This window comes from Microtus oregoni, unplaced genomic scaffold (assembly GCF_018167655.1).
Source record: "Microtus oregoni isolate MIOR12 unplaced genomic scaffold, Mior012 000012F_ref0000307, whole genome shotgun sequence".
Taxonomy (NCBI): Eukaryota; Metazoa; Chordata; class Mammalia; order Rodentia; family Cricetidae; genus Microtus; species Microtus oregoni.
Genome location: NW_024543071.1, coordinates 25,964,622 through 25,982,029, shown reverse-complemented (window position 1 = coordinate 25,982,029; position 17,408 = coordinate 25,964,622). Strand labels below are relative to the sequence as shown.

At 42.8% G+C, this 17,408-nt stretch overlaps 1 protein-coding gene across 2 annotated transcripts in view; it reads right to left on the bottom strand.

Moving 5' to 3' along the window:
- Positions 1-891: 891 nt before the first annotated feature.
- The window catches only part of Pank1 (pantothenate kinase 1), a 65,531-nt gene continuing 49,014 nt past the window's right edge, over positions 892-17,408 (bottom strand). For both annotated transcript variants that reach the window (XM_041661296.1, XM_041661297.1), the window contains exons 3-7: positions 16,301-16,554; positions 10,954-11,130; positions 10,325-10,448; positions 3,566-3,691; positions 892-2,291 (exon numbers count right to left, since the gene is read on the bottom strand). In XM_041661296.1, the coding sequence (XP_041517230.1) occupies positions 2,232-2,291; positions 3,566-3,691; positions 10,325-10,448; positions 10,954-11,130; positions 16,301-16,554 (741 nt within the window). In that variant the 3' untranslated portion in view covers positions 892-2,231. The remainder of the gene's footprint in view (positions 2,292-3,565; positions 3,692-10,324; positions 10,449-10,953; positions 11,131-16,300; positions 16,555-17,408) is intronic.

The window sequence follows — 17,408 nt, the reverse complement described above, 5'->3', positions numbered from 1 at the left end:
CAGGCTTTTTTTCCCCCTTAATTCTTACCAGGTTTCTTTGTGATGGCGAATCTAAGGAGAGCTCTGCAATTCAAGAAAATGTGAAAAATCCTGAGGACACAAGTCCCTCCCTTGTAAAAAACAGGCTAGCTCTATGTAGCCAACACTTAGTTGGTAATTTAATGGAAAATTTACTTATTCATCTATACCAATGGTAGTGGTGGGGTTATGCAGAGCATTCTGGAACTCTATGTAGCCCAGGCTGGTCTTGAATTCACACTGATCCTCTCGCCTTAGCCTCCTGTGAGCTGGGATTACAAATGTGTACAACCACGCCCAGCTCCTAAGTTTTGGATGTTTGTAATAAGCGATCAAGTGATTTCAGAGAATTAATAAAATATATAGGCACAGTTACTTGCTCTGGTTTCCTTGGCAGAACCATGACCTTCAGGTCTCAGGTCTGCTGTCCCCTGAAAGACTAAAGAAGGGAGGGGAGACCATCAAAAGGCACTAGGGTAGATAATACAGAGACGGCGTCTTTGTCAAGAACATTGTAGTTGACTGACAGCTGAGTAGAAGCTGACATAATGTAAATGCAATGAGGTAAACCTGAAAGTGGTTCAGAATCACCAAATATCACAGTGGTACTTTGGCATTCAGCAGTCAATAATCTAAGAGCAATAAAGCTAACTATTAAGCAACCCCTACACAGGTCTAGGGCTACAGCTGAAGACCCAGTCTGGACCTTACCACACTTGTGGGAAAGCCTCATGGTATGAGCTATGCAGCAGAAAGAAAACAGCAGCAGCAGCAACAGCAACAACAACAACAACATACAGTTACTTTACATATACAGCAGATAAATATAAAGACGAGGTGTAAGAAATGAAAATAACATATACACTAAAAACATCCCAACAGAAACGGGCTTTATTTAAACCAGACAAGTGAATTCTTCCATTAGCATCAACTTCTTCAAGACTCGAGGATATGGAAATAAAAGGTGGCGCTTCATAAGGTAGAAAGGTGAAGACTGACCAAGGAGTAACAAGGCCATTCAAAAGCCCTTGCAAGGGTACCCTCAATCCAGAAGACGGTCAGATCTTGTGTGACACTGTGTGTACAACACCCTCATTTGAAAGTGACCCACCATCTATCTTAATGAAAATCTTTCAGAAGGAAATGTCTGCATATGTGAGTATCATAAATTATATTTAAGTTTTAGAAATGAAATAAAGTACAAATCTCGGTTTAAATACTAAAACAAAAATTAAAAAAAAAAACAACCTTTAACATTATTCCTCATGCTGTCTTCTTGTTACAGGGCTCCTAGGTAAAACACTCATTTCTGACACCCCAACTCACAACCTCCCTAAATCTAGCGTGACCAGATGAGCTATGGGAGCCCCTCCAAACTGGTGCCATTCATACGCCATCCGTGAATGAGGATGTCTGATGACAGACGACTTCAACTTAGTGTAGAGTAAATCCAACGAAACGTTATCGTTATGAGGGGTAAGGAGACAAAGATGAAATTGCATATCATGTTCAGTGTCTGCCACTTTCATCAACCCTTCCCTTGAAAGTCTCACTGTGGTCACAGTTTTAGAACTTTAGATTATGTGTCTAACTTTGTGTTGAGTTGGTCAGCACCTTGATTGACACGAGCAATTACAACAAGGAAAGCGTATAGATAAGAGGGAGATCACAGGGGACAAAAAAACGGAAGGACTTCTTTTTGTCCTAAGACACTGAAACAGAAAGAATAAAAAGAGAGCGAGAGAGTAAACAAAGTGTTCACAGTGCAACATGCCAGATTCGTAGTTTCATTTGAAACCAAGAGCAAATCATGAAACGTCATGAAAAAATATAAGTAAAGGTAGAATCTCCTAGAGTAATTACTAAACGAAGTTAAAATTACCACACTGATCAGTAAACCCCAGAAGAAAAATGGACAGCGCATTCAGTTCAGGCCCCTCTTAAACATCACACAACTTTTCAAAGTTAATGCATGAAATTGGTAACTTTGGCCACATTGCACAATTTTTTTTTAAAAAATACAGTATACAGAAAAAAATTATTATATTACCCATTTTTGTATCATAAGCATGAAACCTAAGAGCAAAAAATTTTCAGTTATTTACAAATACAGCAGGTTCATCCACCACAGTGGCTTGGCTTCTGTCCCAAGAAGATGTCACCTTCTCTGGCAGTGTCTGTCAGTCCTCTGTCCTCACCGGAGGCCGCTTCATCTACTGCGCATCCGTCATTTTGAACAGTTCCAACAGGGCCCCAACTGCTCCAAAATAACCCTAGAAAACAGTGGAGAACTTCTGTAGGATTGTTTCTGAGCTTTAGTCAAGGGCTATTGCTGTCACCATTCTAAGAATGCTGCCGTTAACTTTACAGGTGCATCATATTAAAAGCAGAATTCATAGCTGGGGATATGGGTTAGAAACAGGACCCGGGTTTAGCATGATCGAGGCTATGCAGTTGACCTGCAACACAAAACAAATGCTGATCTCTTTGCAAAAGGGATTGAGTGATCAAATAACTATAATTTATCTGAATGCATATTTATCTATATTAATATAGGAAAGTGCTTAGGGCTATATCTAGCATAAGATTTTAATGCCTCCCCGTAAAATAGAAGCTCATATTTCTATGAAAATGAAGGTTTCTGAAACTCAGCTGTTTTAGGAAACAGTGTTTTAGTCATTTGAACTACTAAATGCAACAAAATACCAAAGACTAGGCAGCTTATAAACAACATAACTTCATTTCCTAGCTTTCTGGCGGCGGGGCAGTCCAAAATCAAGGTGTTTGTCAAAGCCAGGATCCTTGCAGACTGCCGAGTCACTGCAAACTGGCCTTGCAGTCTGAGGCCTCTTTTATAAAGATGCTAATTCCTTTCCAAAGAGCTCAGCCCTCTGATCCGAACACTTCCCCAAGCCCTCACCTTCCAACAACGCCATCTTGGGGTTAGGATTTCAGTGTGTGAAGGAGTGGCGTGGAAACCAGGACTTACAAATACTGAGTCCACTAGCTACCTAGTCTCCAGAGGGCTAGAGACGCAGCTCCTCGTTCGCCTGACTCAGCAGTTCCCTTAGAGATGGCACGGATATGCCACTGAGCCTTTCTCACGAGCTAGAAATGATTCTGAGCACTTTCCACGTGTTAAATCATCTCTTCGCCAATCATGGGGCCGTCTCTTCAATGTACTGACTTCACATGTGTTGGAATACTACACTGCAGTGTGACTGCTGGATCAATTAACTCTACTTTCAGTTCTCTAAGGAATTGTCCACACTGTTTCCCACGATAGTTAAAATAACCCATCATTCACATTTCCAAATGACATTTTGTTTTCATTTCAGGAACCGTCTTCAAATCCCCACTGTTGGCTAAGAAAGCTTCCACTGTATAAACGACTTTTTTTTTTTTTTTTTGGTGGGGAAAGTAATAAACACAAAGTTTAAAAGGCTATTTCCTACTTGATCCATTTTGAAATACACAGATTTGACTCATATTGTTAGGCAACTCAAAATACACGTATGACAATGAAGTCCCCGTGAGCCTGACCTACCTCATGTTCCAAAAACAGTGCTTTCAGTTGTCCCTTAGACCAAAAGTCCATGGCATATGCTAGCAGCTTCATCGAGACCATATTGATTCTGAGAAAGTTCCCAACAAATACAACTTTGTCAATATTCTGGAAGAAAAAAAAAACACACACACACACGAAAACAATTAAACCATGGCTTAAGACAGCATTTAGTAAGGACTCAATGTTCTGTGCGTGGCTGTATATGAGCCCTCTCAGTCAATGCTTGAACTATTTCAGCATTTCCCAAGTCAAAGTTAAACCAACAGAGCACCCCACAGAACAGAAGGGTCAGATTCTGGTTGGGCTATGCTGGCTTTTTGGTTAACGTGACACAAACTAGAATCAGCTGGGAAGAGGAACCTCAACCGAGATGCCTCCATCAGACTGGCCTGTAGGCAAGCCTGGGTGGGGGGGCATTTTCATGACTGATGGTCCCGCTCACGATGGGTGGTGTCATATATGGCCTGTATTAGGCTGAGCATGTCAGCATCAGTAAGCAGTATTCTTCCTCGGTCTCGGCTTCAGGCCTCATCTCCAGGTTCTTGCTCTGCTTGTGTTCCTGACTTGGTTTCCCTCAATGATGGAGTTTGATTAGGAAATGAAGGACCAGTAAAATCCTTCCCACCCCAAATGGCCACCGCATGAACTTTATCATAGCAACAGAGCGCAAACTAGGGCATGGGCATAGAGCAGAGATGATAATGAACATGTAGTTTGTTATTGTTTTATAGTTACTATGCTAGGCTGCATTAGGTGGGATACATCTTCAGTTTACAGCATGGCATTGAAGTTAAATTTGTCCCTCAGTGAGCCCATCCCCAAATTCCAAGTATAAAATACTAATTCAGTTAACTTACAAATGAAAAGAACGGCTGCAGTGCGATTTGTTCATCTACTAAGTTTGGGATATTATAAAGAAACTATATCCATCTCAGCCCTCAAGAGCAGAATATCTTGTCGAGCAACAGAAGGGTTAAAATACGGTAACAAAAAGACCCAGCATGGATGTAGGCTTTCATTCTGAACCCACTCTTGATAAACACTCCTCTCATTCTGTGCATGCAGACAGGCTTCAGATCTCCCAAGACTCCCATGCCTGCAGCTCTTCCCGTCTTCCCCGAGGTATTTCTGATCAAAGGCACGAAAGGCTTGGACAGTTATTTTCTGCTCTGTCTACCAGGAGTGATTAAGGTCCAGGAGCATCATCTTTGAAATGTCTCAAGTTTTAACAGTGTATGTTCATGAAGACATTAGTCACTGGAAATATTCCATGGGTAAAGGACTCAGAGGTACTTTCAGTATCTTTCCATTAGAAATGAAGTCTGGTGCCAAAGCCTAACCAGACTACAAACACTCAAGATAAAGAAAGAACACATCAAAGAGGAATTTAAATTTAGGGGGCACAAATAGAATTCTTTTATCACCCTACGGAAGACAGATGGAGTAAAGTCAGTACTAAATTCTGACAAGTATTTCATATTTCAAATAAAGGCCAGGTGGGTCAAAATTACAATTGTTTGACAAAGAAGGAAAATGAGAGGTGACTAAGGAAAATATAAGCAGGCTCTTCTTAAGAGCAACGTAAGGTTAGAGAGAGCTCAGCAGGTAAGGGTGCATGCTGCTTTTGCAGAGGACTGGATTTTGGTTCCTAGTACATACACAAGGCAATCCCTAACTGCCTATAACTCCAGCTCCAGGGCATTCAAAGGTTCTGACTTCTGCAACCACCTGCACTCATGCGCACATATCTACACGGACAGATGCAAACACACACATAATTTTTTAAAAAAAATATTTATTTATTTATTATGCATACAATATTCTGTCTGCGTGTACGTCTGCAGGCCAGAAGAGGGCACCAGACCTCATTACAGATGGTTGTGAGCCACCATGTGGTTGCCGGGAATTGAACTCAGGGCCTCTGGAAGAGCAGACACTGCTCTTAACCACTAAGCCATCTCTCCAGCCACGAACACACACACAATTGAGAAGACTCAGAGTCCAGTAAAATTGATTTGTTTACTTGAAAAGTTATCTTCAGTACATATCAAATGAAATGATTTGTTAATTAATAGAGTTCCTGAAAACCAACAAGAAAGCAGGACCAACTATCCAATACACAATGGGTGAAAAGTCTATTCATAAACTATTCACATGTGCACAAAAGAATTACTGGGCTAGCAAGATGGCTCAGTGGGTAAAGGTGCTTGATGTTAAAGCCTGATCACCTGAATTTAATGCCATGAGTTGTCCTAACATGGACCAGAGTATGTTTGCACCTCTACACATAGACACACACTGAAACACACACACATACATGTAATTTATGAAACTTTAAAAAGGGGAAAACACAATAATGATTAAATAAACGAATATTTACATATGTTCATATATTACATAACCACTTACATTAAGGTACAATTTCTTTTCTATTAGATTAAAATTTTTTTTAAAAGGTTAACAGTCCTCTTAGAAATTTATATAAATTAGAACTATGCTTATGGAAGGAGTTTTATAATGTCTGTCAAAATTATAATCAACATACCCATTGATCCAGAAATTTATCTTTTTAATTTAATTGATTAAGTTACTTTGTTTAATTAATTTACTTTGTTTGAGACAGGTCTTACTATGAAGACCTGGCTGGTCTCAAACTCACAAAGATCTCGTTTCTTTCTGCCTCTTGAATTCTGGTATTAAAGGTGTGGGCTCCCATGCCCAACTAAAAATTTATCTTACAGATATACTGATATTTATACAAAATTTTATGTTGTATAAGCAAGCTTGTTAATAATACCTATATATATATAAAACATATATATGTATATACTGCAGGATTTTTGATAAAGCAAAAGGCTAAAAAAATACCCTAAGTATTTCTAGGATAGTGATCAAATCTTTAATAGCATGTAGAGTAATAGACAGCTATTACAAGTGATGAAATATGAATATAGCAATCTCAAGACATTCTATGTAAAAAAAAACTGTGAGAGGCATATTTCAGAGATGCATTTGTGTAGACTGATAATGGCGGAATTAAATTTCTGATGTTTAAGCTAAAAAGAGTAGTAGAAAAAGGAGAAACAAGGGGCTAGAGAGATGGCTCAGTGGTTACGAGCTCTACCTGCTCTTCCAAAGGTCCTGAGTTCAATTCCCAGTAACCACATGGTGGCTCACAAACATCTGTAATGAGATTTGGTGTCCTCTTCTGGCCTGCAGGGATACATGCAGGCAGAGCACTGTATACATAATAAACAAATAGAAAAAAGAAGGAGAAGCAAGAAAAGAGACAGATGAGGCATATGTGGCAAAATCTTGGAAACTGCTCAGTATGAACTGATGGACATGCGGGAGTCCTTTATCCTTGATCCTTCATACATGCCTAGAAACTTTCACAGTAAAAACCTAAACCAACAAGGCAGGATGCAGAATAGTATGTCGAGGGTGGACTGTAGAGTTTCTGATGATTCCTCAGATTCTCCAGAAGATCTGGGTTCAATTCCCAAGACCCACACATCAGTTCACAGCTGTCTGTAACTCCAGACCTAGGGTATCCAATGCCCACTTCTAGCCTCAGTGGACACTACAAACAAGTAGAGCACAGAAACAAATGCAGGCAAGACACTCACTCATACACATACAAATACATTTTTAAAAAGAGAGAATGTTCTTTAGAGGTTGATATCTTTGAAAGCCATATTTATCTCATACCGTATAAAACATAGAAAGACAAACCAAAGCTGAAAACCTCCCTAGTGAGGTTCAAGGGGAGGTGAGTGTAGAAATGGACTTACTTCCCTGACTGCCTTTCTTTGGGACTCTGCATTACCTGTTGGAAACTAAATAAAAGGTGCAACGCAGGCTGCCGGGAGAGGAATGACATCAGCAGCCTTAGCTAGCAGAGGTGGACCTTGTGTGTAATGATACCGACTGTCCAAGCAAGATATGCCCACAGGTACAACCTCGTGAGCCCATCATGGGGGCGACCTACTGCTTTCAGAGTGGAACAGAGGAGGAAGTTCACGTCTGGTACCACACTCCCAATCACAACCTGCGCCTGGGAGGTCAACAGGCCCTAGTTGGGAAGCTATTGTTCTTGCTAAAAGGACATGACATGCCTATCAAATTACCTCCTAAAGAGCTATCTGCACCCATGGATCGGTGTTGAGATCAGCTTTAGTCAGAGGAGCTTTTTTTGCATACGCTCATAACTGGTCAGAGTGCTGAGGATAAATACTGCTGAGTATGCAGCCACAAGAGAGGCATCTATAATTCTCCCTCTAAGGCTCCAACAATACAGAGGATGGACCAATATCGCCTTTATTGCTCTTATAAACACACCTTCACCAATGCTCCTGTTAAAAACAAACAAAACAAAACAAAACAAAAAACCCTAATGGAAATCACTGGTGAGAGGAGTGGGGAGTAGAAAGGGAGACTAGGGGTCCCTTGGGAAGAGGAAGGGGATCAGTGCCAGTGGAAGAGGGGACAAGAAAGAGGAAGAGAGGTAAATACAATCAGAACATACTGTGCATATGTATGAAATGTCATTACAAATGGATATATGCTAATGAAAAGGTAAATAAAGCTTAAAGTTGGGAGGGGGCTGGAGAGATGGCTCAGTGGGTAAGGGTTAGCAAGTGATACACTTCCAGAACGCCTGAGTTTGATCCCCAGAACCCACATCAGATAACTCACAACAGCCTGTAACCCTGGCCCCAGGGGATCCACGGCCTCTGAACAATGGGGGCATCTGACTCACATGTATACCACTGACATGCACACATACACATCATTGAAAACAATAAAATCAATTTTCAAACTTAAAAAAGAAGTTGTAAGGAGAGCATTTCATTACCCTAAGAGAAAAGCAGCTCAGATTCAGGAAATGTGGTGCCCCACTATATGAAAGAGCTACAACCAAAGATGCACACAGCTACAACTGCAGAGAACAACGCAAGGCTGAAGACCTTGGCTTCTGCTCTCCCAGGGAAATCTGACACTGCTAATCCCCGAGCTGTCCAGAGAGCCTCTTGGTGTCAGGGGGCAGTGAGTCAGTCACTCCATCCGATGAACTGCAGAGGAAACATCCAAAGCAGCTGCTCACGCCAGCAAATAACATGTGTGCACATTTTCTAATGTGAGAAAAGAAAGGCGGCTGGCCTCTCCCAAAGGGATTGTGATATCTGTGAAAAAACCTGGCTCACTCCAGCAGACTGCAGGGCAGAAGGTAACTCAGGAAAGCAGGGCAAAGGGCACAGCTGCTCTGTGGGGCAAAGGCGGACACTATGCAACTGACCTTTGAGAGCCGTGAACAGAGCCAGCCTACCCACACATTAGTCTTCCAGCTTGTTTGGCTACTTAGAAAAACATGCTGGAAAGGTTAAAGCTCGAGAAACCCTTGTTTCCAATGAATCTCTTCATTGCAGTGGACTTTGATAAGGCATGTCTCTGGGACCTGATCACCAGCCTCCCATCTAAGCCCATGTGGACCAGGGACCTCCAGCAAGGGCTGACTGCTCTCCAGGGGACAGCGATATAATCTACTCAGTGTTGCGAAAGGAGGGGTCTCAAAGCCGGGATCAGCATTATTGAAAACAAAATCAACCAAGCAACCAACCAAACAAGCACTTCCTGTAGCTCATCATGGCGGGGTCTCTCCAGATGCCCTAGAGTTGCAGTTACGGGCAGTGGTGAGTGCTGGAACCTAAATTCGAGTCCTCTGCAATAGCAGCATGTGCTGTTTGCCACTGAGCCATCTCTCCAGTCCCTAAAAAAGGTTATGAAGTATCTGTGAAGTTTCATTTATTGATCTTGGTAGTGTGTCTGTGTGTGCATGAGTGTGATAGTTATGAGGCACTTTGAACTGACTTTTGCATGCATGTCATATTTCTATTAAAACTTCCATATTTCAAAACCCCACTACTGACCTGCTGTTGGTGTTGCTTTTTTAAAAATCTATTTATTTTATATATACAAGTGCTCTATCTGCATGTACGACTTTATGCCAGGACCTCTGGAAGGACAGCCAGTGCTCTTAACCGCTGAGTCACCTCTCCAGACCTATCCCACTTCCATTCTTTTTTTAAAGAAAAGATTTATTTATTTATTTTATATACCTGCTGTGGCTCTTATATATTTCTCCTATTACCTGTTTCATGCCCGACTTCTTTTTCTTGTCTTCCTAATACACTTCAAGGAGAGGGCTGTTCTACTGTTCAAATCTTCTTTCTCAGACAGGGGTTCTGCTCTTTTTTTTTTCTCAGTAGAATTTAATTTTTCAAAACTTGTTAATAAAGCTTTGTCTGTCCTCAGCTCTACCTGCTTCTTGCGCCTGGGGCCCTCGACTGCAGCAAGCTCTCTCTGCTTTGATAGCCCTGTACAATGCTGCTTGAACTCCATGCCACAAGGCAACACTGTAAAGAAGCTGAAAGCAGAGAGAATCTCCAGGACTGCAGGCGGGAGTGTTTTATGTTGGATCAGCTACACATGCCCAGGGCGTGCCCTGCGCTTCAGTGGCACGTGGCAATCAATAGTTAGAACGACCGAACCGTGGATTGGAACTCTGATACGCTTCCACCGGGTGTCTATTTAAAAGTAAATCCCATTATCTTCTCCCCCGTCACTACACCCCTCTCCTGTTCTCTAGGGCGAGTTTCCGAAGAATGACAACAGTTAGCACATTGCCAGAGACGATGCGTGAGATGGTCCCCGGCTTCCTCGGGGTTAACGCCTTACCTCGTTCAGTGCACACATCCGAGCAATGGAGCCGATGTTGTTGGTGATGGTGACCAGCGTGGCGCGCGCGAGGTCCTCCTTGCTGATGGACTCTCTCTTTTCCTTACTCATCATGTTGCCAAAGCTATGTTGGAGATATCAGGGAGAGTATTCAAAGTCATCCCCAGGCAGGACCCAGGCTTCCACCAAGGCACTCTGGGAAGCAGTACGAATAATCCTGCCCAAACTCACATGACCTGACTTTGCTATCACGGTTTATAAGCAGACAGTATTGCACTATGAATGGCTGGCTGCCCCCTTCTTACCGAGGGACAAAGTAGTATGACTATAAATGGGGAAGAAACTCATAATGTGTCTAGATATCCGAACAAGCATGGAACAGGGGAAACTGGCAGTTTTCCAGAACCTTCTTTCAAAGTTGTCTTATTTTAAGCACAGGTGGTAACTATCTCAGTGCTTTGTTAAGGACAGGAGATCGGGTCTGCAGTCTGACATGACAAGATTTGTGCCAGGCTGGTACACCGGCATTTATTTTTTTTTTTTTAAAGAGAAAACTAGATGAATGGCCAGGGTGGAGAGGCTGCCTTGTGTGGTAGATTCTCTACGGCTCCTAGCCACTTCGTCTCTACCTTGATGCTACAGCAGATCCTTGAAGGCCAAATCGTTCATAGTCTCCTCCGTAAATGTCCTTCACCAGCTTATCAACATTGGTGCTGTCGCCTTTAGCTGCCATCTCCAGAGCTTCTTCAAAGGTCTCACAACCAGTCAGCAAGCAACACAGGCCTAGGAATGTCCCGCCTCCAAGACTGAAGGACAATAAGGTTGGATTTTTTAATGTTTGCTTTGTGACATGCCCATCCAAGTCCCCAGCTACATCAAGACTATTCATACGGGTTCAGGAAAATGCGGACAAGCGAAGGAGCACTTTGTTGGAGAGCAGAGAGGCCTCTAAATTAAAGTGCTAGAGTTAGAACAGAACTTGAGGGTAGACTGGATAAGGAAAGCGGGCAGCGGCTAAGATCAAACATCAAGGAAAACTCGCCCCTAAATTTGAGAATAAAATTGAAAAAGACTCTCACTGATTTCTGTTGTGAGACCTTCAGCTAGCTACTAGCCTATGAGAGGGGTCACATCATGGTGTGTCCAGTTTGGGTGGTCTGAAAGCAGCATGTAACCAGAAATGGCTGGTGTTAGAGCACCATAGGCAGCTAAAAGCAAACACACAGGGAAAGAAATGGTGTGTACATAGTTCACAACTATAGAGCCAGTCTCCAGGATGGCTGTCCCAACATGCTCCCTGAGGGCTGTCTTCCCTGACCCTGCTTCTCTACAGTAATCATCTCACCCTGCCTCAGAAATCTTGAGAGTAAAACTACTATGTATCTAACACTGTTAGGCTTTGGAAAAGGCTATTGCTGATTTTCTAACTACCACTCACCAGTAAGAGTGACAAAGGTCACAAAACGCTTGCAGTATGTTTTAAAAGTTTTCCATTGTTTTAGAGGTTATGGCTCCAAAATAGACCCTGTTGCCAAACTTAGCAACACACTATGGGAGCTGAGCATAAATTAATTATATATCACATCAAAGCTTCCTGGTGTCTTGACACCCAACTCAAGGAAATAACTACTATTAGTGAAGTCATGGAAGAAAAGGGAACTTTAGTTCTCAACTGCTGGCAAAGGCTTCTCTCTCGGATGATAAACAGAGAAGAGCTGGCTGCTCATCCTAATTGGTTCTGAAGCTTCAAGAGCCACTGACTGTGGAAGAAACAACTTGCACTTGATGCAAGTTTTTAATTCTAAGGGAGAAAAATTAAGTTGAGATTAAAGAAGAAAATGTATGGCAAAATTAAACTGATCATCAATAACTTCTACCAAGAAGACACCAGATTATAGACCGACTAAAAAAAACTATGTGTTTTAGTGTTGCCTTGATTAAAAAAAAATGTGTCATAGTCTGAGACTGTGATTCTAAGAAAAACAAAATGAAACCCAAGAGTTCTTTTTCAAGGGTCATGTAGGCCTCGCTGTGCACCACCAAAACTACCCAAGTCGTGGGTGTGACATCCCAAGGGAACAAACAAGCACACACACAAAAAGAAAGTCTACCTCCATCTGTACAGCAAACCCTACACAGATGCGTTTAACGAGAACCCTTGCGGGATTCTGGGCCGTCTACATTTTCTTGTTTGCTCACATTTTTAGCTTTGACAGTTTTGTCCCTGCTAATCTTTCTTTGAACATTAGGCATCCACCTTGATCAAGGCATTCAACCACCAGCTCTGGGTGTAGGCAACTCAAGAAACTGGCTGACTTAGAAAGAAGGTAGCTCATCAACGGATGTGCTGGTATAACCGGAAAGGGGGTATGGCCAGAAAATGGTAGTGATTCCAGATAGAAGGCTGGATGGGAAAGCAGGCATGCATCTGTACAGCTGGCGTGAGAAAAGAACACAAGGTCACAGAAGAACCGAGAGTCTCCAGCCCTTGTCATTTCCCTCAACCTTCTTATTTGGTCAAGAAATTTCCTTGCTCATGAGCAGATACATCTGTCTGCTTTGACAGACATGCAGAAAAATCCTCAGTATATCAGAGACAAAATATCTAGATAGAAAAAGGCACTAGATACTATTATTCATCAGAGTGAGAAGAAATCTTCAGTTCCTCATTTAGTAATTGAATTGGTAAGCCTGGGAGCAATGCCTGGGGATAGACATACGTGTAGATTCCTGAAGCATCAGGGAGATGCACTGCTCCTTCCACGTTAAGTTCCACAGTTACTTTCTTCTTACAACAGACCATACACTGCAACATTGCCTGTAAAGTACTAATTTTCATACTGAGAATTGGACTTGTGTCACTAAGGGGAAAAATGATTGTGCCCAATCTCGAAAGTAGTGAAAGTATACAAAAGCCATCCATCTAAAACATGCAGAAGAAAATGGATATCACAAAATGACATGATTCTTACACTTATTGCTGGAGCTGGGGAGGTGGCTCCCCAAGCCTGGGGTGTGAGTACGGAGGATGGATCTAAGATGCTCACTGGCCAGCACATCTGGCCATCTAGAACTGGTAAGCTTCCAAGGGTCATTGAGGAACCTTGTCATGTATTTGTACCAGCACACACATGTGTGCATGCACACATACACACACACACATACAAACACATAAACCCACACAAAGGCATGGACACCTATGATCCCAGTACTTGGTGGAAAACTCAAGGCCCGTTTTGGCTGCATAGTGAGACACTGTCTCAGAGAAAAAAACAAAATCAAAATGAAATCCACCAAAGCAACAACAACAAAATGCTTACAGGGGAAAGCCTTATATAAGAAAAAACAAAACAGTAACAAAAATCTGGAGTTAAACTCTCGGTTTATAAGAGAAGCAACAAAACTTAACGTTTACACCATTTGCTTACATCAATGGTCCCCAATGAGGTAGCTCAGTGGTAGAGAGCTTGCTTTAATACCAATGGTCCCCAAAGTGTGTCCCACATGCTAATTCTCACCACTGATCCTAAGTGTTTACATCTGACGTTTTCTAACATACAACAAGAGCGACTTCTGAGCTGGTGTGGTGGCACACACCCGTAATGCCAGCACTTGGGAGATGGAGGCAGGGGGATCATGAAGGGCATTCCTTAATCCCTGAGCTTTATAGACAGACATTACTCCATCTGTGAAGAAGCCACACCCACAATTAGCTCCTTCACAGCTTCTCAAGATGATATGGATCCCTAAAGTGTGTACATTGGAGAGTGCATCTGTCATTCACTAGCTATTGTGTATGCATCAACAAAAGTGCTAAGATTTTGTTGCTGTGGAGAATGTATAGCCTGTTGTTACCTTGAGAGCAGCTTTACCAAGTCAACTACTCATGAAAGAAGTCTGTTGTCGCAAAACTTATACCTTCACCAGGAAAGCACTCTCTAAGGGAAGACCTGTTTAGCTGGGTGTTCGTATCTTGATATTCCTATGGTCCCAAGGGGACCGTGGGATCAGTGTTCATTCCTGGACAAGCCAGAGAGCTACTATATTCTCAATGAAAAGATGTATGCAGAGCCAGGAATTATAGTGCACATCTTAATCCCAGCACTGAGGAGGAAGAGACAGGTGGATCTCTGGGAGTTTAAGGTCACCCTGGTTTACACACTGAATTCCAAGCCAGCCAGGGCTACATACTTATAATAAATAATAATAAATAAAATGAAAATTAGAAAATAGGAACCGTGTGTGCCTGGTAGCAGTTTACAGACATAACAGATACTACACTCTGAACACATGCCCACTTCAGTGAGAGTGTGGGTGTGCCCCACGGTTTCTCAACTGTAGCACTATTGATATTTGGGACTCCACATACCTTTTGCTGTTGGAGGAGCTGCCCTCTGCATTATAGAATTTTATCAGCATCCCTGACTTCAACCCACTACATGTGTGTAGTGCCCCACCTCCAACTGGGAAAACTAGAAATGTCTTCAGACATTGAGTCGTATCACCTTCTCTTGGGAACACCGATTCACACAGCTCCACCACACACACACACAGAGAGAGAGAGAGAGAGAGAGAGAGAGAGAGAGAGAGAGAGAGAGAAGGGGAGAGAGAGAGAGAGAGAGAGAGAGAGAGAGAGAGAAGGGGAGAGAGAGAGAGAGAGAGAGAGAGAGAGAGAGAGAGAGAGAGAGCTGCAGAGTTTTTAGTCCTGGAAATGTCTCCTTCCCAAAAAAGCAATTACAACACCCTTCATGGCAGAAATGAGGACCCTGAGGCCCAGACAAGTAATGTGCCACGTTCATCTGCCATGAACAATGGTTTCGACACCATATCCTAAGCACACTCCATGTGGTACTCATCCTTTTTAGTTCCTTTAGAAGATGGGGTTTGCGGTCTAACAAGCTGAAGCAATGCTTCATTCCAATTCATTCCAAGTCAGCTTAATTTTGCTCTTAGTGGGCTTGCTTGCTTTCTTTTCTTTTTTTTTGGTTTTTTTCGAGACAGGGTTTCTCTGTGGCTTTGGAGCCTGTCCTGGAACTAGCTCTGTAGACCAGGCTGGTCTCGAACTCACAGAGAACCGCTTGCCTCTGCCTCCCGAGTGCTGGGATTAAAGGCGTGCTCCACCATCGCCCAGCGGCGTTTAGTGGGCTTTCTTAATGACTCTTAACAACGGGGCCTTTTGCCATGTTGATTTCTCCAGTAACTGGAAACTGAGCCCGTTTGCCCTTCATGGGTCTTAGGGTACATAAAAGAAGAAAAAAATCCTCCAAGGATTCCAGTCACCTTGGGATGTGGTTGTGTTCCTGGGCCCTACATTCCAAAATTCCTATAAGTTACGCTGATTAGTCACTTCTCGCTTACGCAAAAGAAGGAGAAACCATTCCTTGTACATCTCTTTGCTGGTTGCGATAATATACTATGTCAAGCTATCTTTCCTGGCTTGACACCAAGAAGGTCCCCAAAGGAAGTTTCTCTGAAGCATCTCAGACCGTCCCAGCTCCTACTCCTGTCTTACTGGGCTTGCAGTCCTGGAGGTCCTATTGGTGGCACTTAGTACAAACTAATGTGTGCCACCCTCCTTCTACAACTGGAGCATGACTTCCAGTAGACAAAGACCTTGATATTAACCTTTACATGAATCATCTTCTACTCCTCTAATGCCTCATCCAATAAACTGGCCATGGTGGCTCATGCCTAAATTCCCAGCACTCAGGAGACAGAGGCAGGATTTTGAGTCTGAGACTAGCCTGGGCTTACACACGAAGCTCCAGGATAGTCTTAACTACAAGTTAAGATCCTGTGTCCTAAACCAAACTAAAACAGATACCCAATAAAACTCCCTTTTTGTTAGTATAGGAGCCTAAATTTCTTTTAAAAACATATTCGATGTAAAAAAAAAATCTTTTACGATATACTACTCATCAGGAAATAGGCATAGTTTAAGCAGAGAGAGGCTCTCCTACTCGAGAGCAGGTTTACCTGGTCCCAGTAACTCTCTTGTAGTTGTCCTTGGAGTACACCGCTAAAATGCTGACACCTGAGCCCATGTTAACCAGCAACATGGGGTATGGGTTATCAAGGCAGTATGGCTTCTTTTGACACAACTCGGGATTTGTGGGGTTCTCGAAATAGTAACATTCCGGCTTGCCATTGAAGCCGACCGAGTCAACGTAAAGCAGGCCCTGAATCAAACAGTCCAGTTCGTCCAGTTTGTGCAGCTGCAGGTCCGCAATCTGCAAGAAAACAGAAAGAACCCTGTTAGATGCCACAGACTGTGTTGGGAGGAGCGTAGGAGGTGTGTGCTGTTGGGAAGATTCATGTTCAATGTACAGAAATACTCTCAGACCCGTAGTTAGGAAACTGTGTGGACGAACACGCACTGCCAGGAAGACAGCTGTGCTACGAGAACAAGAGCTTGCCTGGTTCTTGGGAAAGCACCCATTAGATTATGTGATTGGTGGCCTGAATACGAGAGCTCTTCTTAGGTCTCAGAACCTGTGAGTGTGGTCTGATTTTGGAAAGCAGATCTTTGCAGATGTGAACTTGAACAATTGCTGTAGGTCATCTAGATGGATCCTAATTCCAACGACAGGAGACACATCTAGGAAAGGTGTGAAGAGCCCAGAGGATTAAGCCTTTGGAAGAAGAAAGCAGAGATCTGAGAGGGGCACCATGGTCTATGGGATGCCGGCAGCAAACAGGCACCAGGAAAGGCAAGCTGTGTAATCTCCCAAGGCCTGTACAGAACTGTATTGTTGCCAGTGCTTTGACTGAGAGCCACTGATCTCAAGAACTTTGATGGAAGAACTGTCTGTCATTGTAAACCACCAAATCTGTGGTAAATTGTTAGGGCAGCCAAGAGAAGTTAGTGAATTAGAATATTGACGAGCTAATAAGAATCCTACACATGCTTGACAGAACATGGGTCCAAAAGGCCTGGTTATGGATGGAGAAAAACTCCCTGGAACCCATGAAGTCTCTTCCCACACTTGGCTCTGGAGCAGATGGCCCTGGCTTTGGACTCCAGGTCTAAAGTTTGCTTAACTGAGATGATCTGGGTGAGTTATCTAGCTTCTCAGTGTTGCTG